General features: G+C 56.5%; 2 protein-coding genes across 3 annotated transcripts in view; one reads left to right on the top strand and one right to left on the bottom strand.

The window, feature by feature from the left end:
- Positions 1–1,791, top strand: part of CPSF1 (cleavage and polyadenylation specific factor 1) — a gene marked incomplete at its 5' end in the record, with an annotated part of 46,937 nt that extends 45,146 nt beyond the window's left edge. Inside the window, 2 exons of the mRNA XM_015427956.1 lie at positions 634–772; positions 1,632–1,791. Coding sequence (XP_015283442.1) covers positions 634–772; positions 1,632–1,679 — 187 coding nt within the window. The remainder of the gene's footprint in view (positions 1–633; positions 773–1,631) is intronic.
- A 1,418-nt stretch (positions 1,792–3,209) lies between these two features.
- Positions 3,210–8,386, bottom strand: part of ADCK5 (aarF domain containing kinase 5) — a 32,131-nt gene continuing 26,954 nt past the window's right edge. For both annotated transcript variants that reach the window (XM_015427959.1, XM_015427960.1), the window contains 3 exons: positions 7,383–7,641; positions 4,702–4,818; positions 3,210–3,336 (listed from right to left, as the gene is read on the bottom strand). In XM_015427959.1, coding sequence (XP_015283445.1) covers positions 3,222–3,336; positions 4,702–4,818; positions 7,383–7,641 — 491 coding nt within the window. In that variant the 3' untranslated portion in view covers positions 3,210–3,221. The remainder of the gene's footprint in view (positions 3,337–4,701; positions 4,819–7,382; positions 7,642–8,386) is intronic.

The raw sequence follows: 8,386 nt of genomic DNA, 5'->3' as shown, positions 1-8,386 counted from the left end.
GTGGGGGGCATGTGTGCTTGTGTTTTTGTGGGGGGTGGGGGGGGGGTGGAAGAGTGGGGGAGTCTTATAGTGTCCTGGCCTCACTGGTGGACCTCCTGATGGCACCTGGTATTTCTGGCCACTGTGTGACACAGTGTGTTGGACTGGGTGGGCCACTGGCCTGATCCAACATTGGCTTCTCTTATGTTCTAACACCACAGTGCTGCTTGTGGAGTATCGTCAGGAGCCTGATCTTTTGGGGGGCTGCCAGGTGGGCACAAAGCTGCCACCCTCCTGCCGTTATGTAGGGTAGAGTCTGAGAGCTTTGGTGGTCCTCTCCCCCTGCTCACGCAACAGATCACTGTGGTGGTACCCTGTGAGTTCTGCACCAGTCTCTGCCACAATTCCTGCTAACAGGCCCCATTGTTATTCTATGGGTTAGTGGAAATAGAGAGACTGTATGGGGAGCAGCACGACCTCTCTTTGTTATGTTCGCCCCCCCCCCCACAACCCGCATGCTTTCTTCCACCACCCTGACCTGGAAGGCTGATGGCCCAGGGGGCTGTTCGGGTTGGTTTGGAGGAGGCTCCCTGTGTGGGGGTCGAGAGACCTTTTCCCACCGTGCCCTTTCTGCCCCCTCCCCCCCCACCTCAGGATGCTGCACATGGACCGGCGCATCTTGCAGAACGCCGTGCGCAACGTCTTGGACGGGGAGCTGCTCAACCGCTACCTCTACCTCAGCACCATGGAGCGCAGCGAGCTGGCCAAGAAGATCGGCACCACACCCGACATCGTGAGTAGGAAGCGGGCAAGGCCGGCGAGTCGCCTGGGTGCAAGGGGGGGGGGGGATCCGGGCCAGCAGGAACTTCCCCGCTGAGTCTTGTTGCCCGTCGGGCCGTCTCTTCACGTCACGGAGGGTTTCGAAGGCCCTGCCCCCCCCCCCAGGGTGGGGGAGTGACTGCCAAAGCCCCCGTGCTGCTCGGCTTCTCCCTCTTCGTCGGTCTGTCCCGGCTCTTCATTGTGGGGTGACATGTGGGATTCAAAACCCCACGAGTGATTCCTGGTCTCATCTACATCTCAGCCAGGTCTCAACTTTGGAAGCTCACAGCAAGCAGGCTGGGAGGGGTGGGGAGGCCAAACACGTGCCAGCCAGTGCGAGCTCAAAAGCAGACTGCGGCAAACAGCCAGCTGCCCCTGCGGGGGATGCCTGTAAGGTGGGAACTGGAGGGAAGGATCCCCCCCACCCCAGCAATGCAATTCAGGGCAGGGCTGCTTTTCTGTTGCCCGGAGCAGAGGCTAGAGAAGAAGGGGAGGGAGAGATTTGGATTTACACTCCCCCCTTCACTACCCAAAGGAGTCTCAGAGCAGCTCACAATCTCCTTTCCCTTCCCCTCCGCACAACAGGCACCCTGTGAGGTAGGTGGGGCTGAGAGAGCTCTCTCTCGAGGGCTGCTCCTGAGAGAACAGCTCTGAGAGAACTTGTGTCTGACCCAAGGTCACACCAGCAGCTGCATGTGGAGGAGTGTGTTATCAAACCCGGCTCACCCAGATTAGAGTCCGCGCACTTAACCACTGGACCAAGCTGGGCCTCACTTCTTGCCGGGTTTCTGCTCCCGCCTTTCTAAGGAGTCCGTGTTTTCCCCCCTCTGCAGATCCTGGAAGACTTGCTGGAGATCGATCGCGTCACGGCTCATTTCTAGGGGGGAAGGGGGTTCATCTCACACACCCCAACCCCGGAGTTGTAAATTCTTTCCAGTTCAGATTTATTTGTCCTTTACGTCTATGTCTTTTGAGGGTGTGTTTTTTTGTACAAAACGGATCTAAGTATTTGTAAAGAAAAGTCAAAACTCTCAGTGGCTGGGCTGCTTGTTTGTGGGACTGGGCGCGAGGTGCACATGGGAGGGAGGGGGTATTATGGGATTCTCAGGGGGGCGAGAGAGGCTGGGCTTCAGCCACTGGGCGGGTGGCACGACGGGGGGGGGGGCATCTTGAGACTCAGGAGGGCACCAGAGCCTCACTTTCGTGTGGAAGGGGGCAAAACACCCTCAGACAAAAAAACCCTTTATGGAACTGCCCCATTCTACAGTGCTCAAACGTCCTGCTGCCATCCCCGTTGAAGGACGGGTGACCACCAATGTTCCCTCTAAGCTGTGGAGTCTTGTGAGCAAAAAACATACTTTGTGAGCTCCGGGCATTAAAGTTTTGAGCGAGCGATTTGGCTACTGCATCAGTCAGTTTGCTCTGGAGCCCCATCCTTCCTGAGCAAAGCCAAGAATGTGCAAGCTGGAGGCTAAAGAACTGTGAGCTAGCTCACACTCACTCAGCTTAGAGGAAACACTGGCTGCAATGCTCCCTCTGAGCTGTGGAGTCTTGTGAGCAAAAGTTCTACTTTGTGAGCTCCTGGCATTAAAGTGGTGAGCGAGCGATTTGGCTGCTGCATCAATCAGTTTGCTCTGGAGCCCCATCCTTCCTGAGCTAAGACAAAAATGTGTGAGCCGGAGGCTAAAAAACTGTGAGCTAGCTCACACTCACTCAGCTTAGAGGGAACACTGTGAGCTGCTGGCATTAAAGTGGTGAGCGGGCGATTTGGCTGCTGCATCAATCAATTAGCTCTGGAGCCCCATCCTTCCTGAGCAAAGACAAAAATGTGTGAGCCGGAGGCTAAAGAACCGTGAGCTAGCTCACACTCACTCAGCTTAGAGGAAACTCTGGTCCCCACGATCGCCTCTTGTTCCAGCAGGGGAGGGGAGATGCCATTTCCCCACCTCCTGCGGTAATCTGGCCACGGGCAAAGGGGAGAGATGCCCCCGGCTGTCACTGGGTCTCTTCGGCAGGGTGGGAAAGAGAACCGGCCCCTTCTCAGGGAGAGACCCCAGCTGGTGCCTCCCCCCATTTAATCAGGACTGTGGCCTGGCAGCCTCCATGGCTTGCCCTGAAGGGCCTCTGCTGCTTCCTGCTGCTGTGGTTCCCGAACCAGGGAAGAAAAGTGGCCCCTCTCCTTGCAGGGAGAAGGACCGGCCGGCCGGCCGCTGTGCAAGCTGGCTCCAGGGGAGGTGGGTGCGCAGAATACCTTCAGCTCTCTCGACGGCAGCAGCTGTTGCCAGATGCAGAATGCCAGAGTGACCAGGATTTTATTATTCACAGTAGAAGGTCCTTTTGCCATTCCTAGCCGTGAAGGCCCCCCCCCCCGCCCTAGGCCAGGCCCGTCTATGAGGTTCTGACCCGGGGGGGGGGGGGCCGGCCTACGCCTGCAGGTACTCGTAGATCTGCTCCTGTTCCTCTCTGTCTCCCAGGAAGCCGGCGAACACCAGGAAGCGCAGGAGTGAGGTAGTCAGCCTCATGGAGGCTATCTGCAGCCTGGGGTGGGGGGGCGGAGAGAAGGAACGGGTCAAGCAAGGGTAGCTTTGCAGGGGCCCCCCTCCCCCAGAAGCTGGGCTTGCTCTCTTCTCGAAGGGCAGCAGCCCCTCCTCTGGCTGAGAACACACCCTGCCCCCCAAAAAAACCCTTGCTGGTGGTGGGAAGCGCTGTAAAGTCCGCAACCAACAACGGCAACCCTGTGGGGCTTGCAAGGCAAGAGACGTGCAGAGAGGTGGTTTTGCCACTGGCCGCCTCTGCATGGGGACCCTGGCCTTCCTCTGCTTTGCTTCCAAGGACGGGCCGTCCAGGTCAGGCCAGAGACATTCAGGGGTAGTTTTGCCACAGCCTGCCTCTGCGTGGGGACCCTGGCCTTCCTCTGGGGGCTCTCCCCTCCTAGTCCTTGCCAGGGCTGGCCCTGCTTTGCTTCCAAGGACGGGCCGTCCAGGTCAGGCCAGAGACATTCAGGGGTAGTTTTGCCACAGCCTGCCTCTGCGTGGGGACCCTGGCCTTTCTCCAGGAGTTCTCCCCTCCTAGTCCTCGCCAGGGCTGGCCCTGCTTCGCTTCCAAGGACGGGCCGTCCAGGTCAGGCCAGAGACATTCAGAGGTGGTTTGCCACGAACCCTGGGCTTCCTCCAGGGGCTCTCCCCTCCTAGTCCTCGCCAGGGCTGGCCCTGCTTTGCTTCCAAGGACGGGCCGTCCAGGTCAGGCCAGAGACATTCAGGGGTAGTTTTGCCACAGCCTGCCTCTGCGTGGGGACCCTGGCCTTCCTCTGGGGGCTCTCCCCTCCTAGTCCTTGCCAGGGCTGGCCCTGCTTTGCTTCCAAGGACGGGCCGTCCAGGTCAGGCCAGAGACATTCAGGGGTAGTTTTGCCACAGCCTGCCTCTGCGTGGGGACCCTGGCCTTCCTCTGGGGGCTCTCCCCTCCTAGTCCTTGCCAGGGCTGGCCCTGCTTTGCTTCCAAGGACGGGCCGTCCAGGTCAGGCCAGAGACATTCAGGGGTAGTTTTGCCACAGCCTGCCTCTGCGTGGGGACCCTGGCCTTCCTCTGGGGGCTCTCCCCTCCTAGTCCTCGCCAGGGCTGGCCCTGCTTTGCTTCCAAGGACGGGCTGTCCAGGTCAGGCCAGAGACATTCAGGGGTAGTTTTGCCACAGCCTGCCTCTGCGTGGGGACCCTGGCCTTTCTCCAGGAGTTCTCCCCTCCTAGTCCTCGCCAGGGCTGGCCCTGCTTCGCTTCCAAGGACGGGCCGTCCAGGTCAGGCCAGAGACATTCAGAGGTGGTTTGCCACGAACCCTGGGCTTCCTCCAGGGGCTCTCCCCTCCTAGTCCTCGCCAGGGCTGGCCCTGCTTCTGAGTTCTGACAAACCTTACCTGAGCGCCAACTCAAACTTGAGGCTTGCCCAGAGAGAGCGGATCCAGCGGACGAAGAAGAGCCTACTCAGGCCGAGCTGCTTCTGGGCGATGCTTCGGCTCCAGCACTTCACCGCACTGGAAAGGGGGGGGGGGAGACACAGATTCCAGCCTGAACACCGCCGGCCCAAAGGGGACTCAGCCACGGCAACGGGCCTTTTCTCTTTCCCCTCAAGCAGGGCCTGGTCTCGCAATCTGCCATCTTTCCCGTGTTGGATTTCAACGGGGTTTTATTTTAAACGGATACACGCGAAGCTGTTCTTAGGCAGAATCCAACAAACAAAACGGCTGTGCAACCCGCTAATTAATGCATGAAAGTATTATTCTTACATGGTTCATACAATATCAGTAATCCATAAAGTACTCTAAAGGCATTACATCATACATTCAAAAATTACATCATATACAAAACCGTACAAAAATATCAATTTTTAGTAGAATGTTCTATAAGGTAAAGGGTTTCCCTTCCTTGAAAGCCAGTTGAATCCGACTCTAGGGGGCGGTTCTCATCCCCGTTTCCAAGCTGAAGAGCCAGCGCTGTCTGAAGACTTTCGTGGTCCTGTGGCCAGCATGACTAAATGCCGAGGTGTATGGAATGCGGTTACCTTTCCCACCGAAGAGGTACCTATTTACCTACTTGCAGTTTCTTGCTTTCAAACTGCTAGGTTGGCAGGAGCTGGGACCAGAGACGTCATGTGGCACTCGGGTCTTGAGCTGCCGAACTAAAGACCTTCCAGTCGGCAGCTCAGTGTCTTAACCTCTGAGCCACCGCGGCCCCAGAATGTTCTGTTGTTGTTCAGTCGCACAGTCGAGTCCGACTTCGCGACCCCATGGACCAGCTCCCGCCAGGCCCTCCTGTCTTCCGCCGTCCTCTGAACTTTGTTTAATTTCATGAATGTTCTGTAGTGAGGTCCAAAATTAAATAGAGTATTCTAACGAAGTTTCCGGATAATATGTTCGTTTCTGAGATCTTCCTCAGAGAAGGACCGATACAACAGCAGTAACTGTTTTCTCATATAACTCTTCAGACACGTGTAAGTTGGTGGTATGAAGTGCTGCAGCTTTCATTAAGTAGTACTGATATTCTTAACTGACTAGTCTGAAGAGTTATAAGAGAAAACAGTTACGGCAGTTATATTGGTCCTTCTCTGAGGAAGACCTCGGAAACGAACATATTATCTGGAAACTTTGTTAGAATATTCTATTTAGTTTTGGACCTCACTATAAAACAGGCTACTAAAAATTGATATTTTTGTACGGTTTTGTATATAATGCAATTTTTGAATGTATTATATAATGTCTTTGGAGTACTTTATGGATTATTCGTGTAAGAATAATATTTTCATGCATTAGAAGAAGAAGAGGAGACTGGATTTATACCCCGCCCTTCACTACCCAAAGGAGTCTCAGAGTGGCTTACAAACTCCTTTCCCTTCCCCTCCCCACAACAGGCACCCGGTGAGGTGGGTGGGGCTGAGAGAGCTCTGACAGAAACGGCTCTTTTTCAAGGACAGCTGTGCCAGAGCTTGTGACTGACCCAAGGTCACATCAGCCGGTGCAAGTGGAGGAGTGGGGAATCAAACCCGGTTCTCCCAGATCAGAGTCCGCGCACTTAACCACTACACCAGACTGGCTCTCTTCGTCAGCTATCTTGGAAACCTTGTTGGTCTCTAAGACAAGGGTGTCGAACTCATTTGTTACGAGGGCCAGATCTGACATGAATGCGCCTTTGTCGGGCCGGGCCACGTGTGCCATAAAACGTATCGCCAGGTACCGGAGATATAAACTGTATAAAGGACAGCAGCTGGTGAGCCCTGAGTTGTTGTATCCGCACTGCAAGGGCCTCATGGGCTGGGAGCGGGGTGCAAAGGAAAACCCACACGGGCGGACTGGAGAGCCAGCGGTGCAGCACTGGGCAGACGCTCCCACGCTGCTTGACGGCTGCAGACGAGGTTGTTCCGCCAAGCTGAAGCCACAGTTAGCGTGGTTACATCCACTTCCTCCCGAGTAGTCTACTGTTCCCTCCCTTGCACTAGTTGCGAGCCGCAGAAGAAGAAGAAGAGAAGAGATTGGATTTATACCCCGCCCTTCACTTGGAGTCTCAGAGCGGCTTACAAACTCCTTTCCCTTCCCCTCCCCACAATAGACACCCTGAGAGGTAGGTGGGGCTGAGAGAGCTCTTTTGAGGACTGCCCTTGAGAGAACAGCTCTGAGAGAACTACGGCTTGGCCAAGGTCACATCAGCAGGTGCAAGTGGAGGAGTGGGGAATAAAACCCGGTTCTCCCAGATTAGAGTCCGCACTCCTAACCACGACACCAAACTGGCCTTGGATGGACCGGTTCTGGCCCCCGGGACGTATGTCTGACACCCCTTCTCTAAGGTGTTACTGGGCTCCAAGAGCCAAGACGGAAGCAGACAAGCGTCCGCTTTACCAAACTTCCACTCTGGCACCCGGCCTCGATTATACCTTGTGCTTTGTGTGCCATCTCGAGTAAGTGAGCCAAGCCGTACAGCGCCAACCGAAAGCACCGACGGCAACCGGGGCAGGTGTTGGGGGGCCTGCCGCGTCGGCCCAAAGCGGTCCCTGCCCAGCCCTCTGCGTTCAACGAGGCCTTTCTGAATCGCCGCGTGTGGGGCCCACCTTTTGGCCATGATGTAGTAGCGGTCCACGGGGGCCCCCAGGGCCACGTTGACGCCCCGGACGGTGTTGATGTTGCGGAAGACGAGCAGCATGGAGCGCGGGAGGTCCTTCAGCACCTGCATGATGCGGTCGAACCGGTTCTTGGCCATGTCTCGCATGTAGTCGTTCTCTTCCCGCGTCGGCAAGTTGGGCGTGCCCAGCTGGGCCAGGTGGATGGGCCGCTGGAGTAGAATCTCGCAGAACAGGAAGTAGTCCTCAGCTGTCAGGGAAGTTGGGGGGGGGTGTTGAGAAGCAAAGGGTTGCCCTGCCCCCCCTCCCTCCCCCCCTCCCCAGGGTGAGTCTCAGAGCAGGTTACAATCACCTTCCCGTCCTCTCCTCACAACAGACACCCCGTGAGGTAGATGGGGCTGAGAGAACTCTCTGGAGAGCTATCCTTGAGAGAACAGCTCTGAGAGAACTTGTGACTGACCCCAGGTCACCCAGCTGGCTGCAATGTGGGGGAATCAAACCCGGTTCTCTCAGATTAGAGTTTGCCGCTTTTAACCACCACATCACACTGGCTCCCCAACCTTTGTGAGCCTGTGGGCACACCTTAGGAATTCTGACACAGGGCAGTGGGCGCAGCAGGAGGCGGGGCCAGCCACAAAAATGCCCGCCACAACTTCCCTTCAGTCGCCCATCGAAGATCCTTGCGCCGTGGAGGCGGCGGCTGCCAGACTGAAGTTTTCAAAAACCTGCACAGCCAATCGAAACCCTTGCTGGGCGATGGCCCCACCTGGCCCTGCCCAGTTTGAAAAACACTTGGTGGGTACCACGGTTGGGGACCCCTGGCCCAGAGCCCAGGTGGCTGCTTTGACCTTTGCCCTCTGTCTCACCCTCTCTGGCAGCAAGAAGAGAGGGCAGCCTCCAGGTGGCATCCTCGTGGCTAGAGATGTGAAGGCCCAGAAAAAACCCGGAAAAATTCAGGAAAAAATTGTTTTTTTTCCGTTTTTTTCCTGAAGCTT

Source organism: Gekko japonicus, unplaced genomic scaffold, assembly GCF_001447785.1.
Source record: "Gekko japonicus isolate JY-2015 unplaced genomic scaffold, Gekko_japonicus_V1.1 scaffold838, whole genome shotgun sequence".
NCBI classification, from domain to species: domain Eukaryota; kingdom Metazoa; phylum Chordata; class Lepidosauria; order Squamata; family Gekkonidae; genus Gekko; species Gekko japonicus.
Note: the sequence above shows the minus strand (reverse complement) of the source record. Positions and strands in the feature narration are given on the sequence as shown.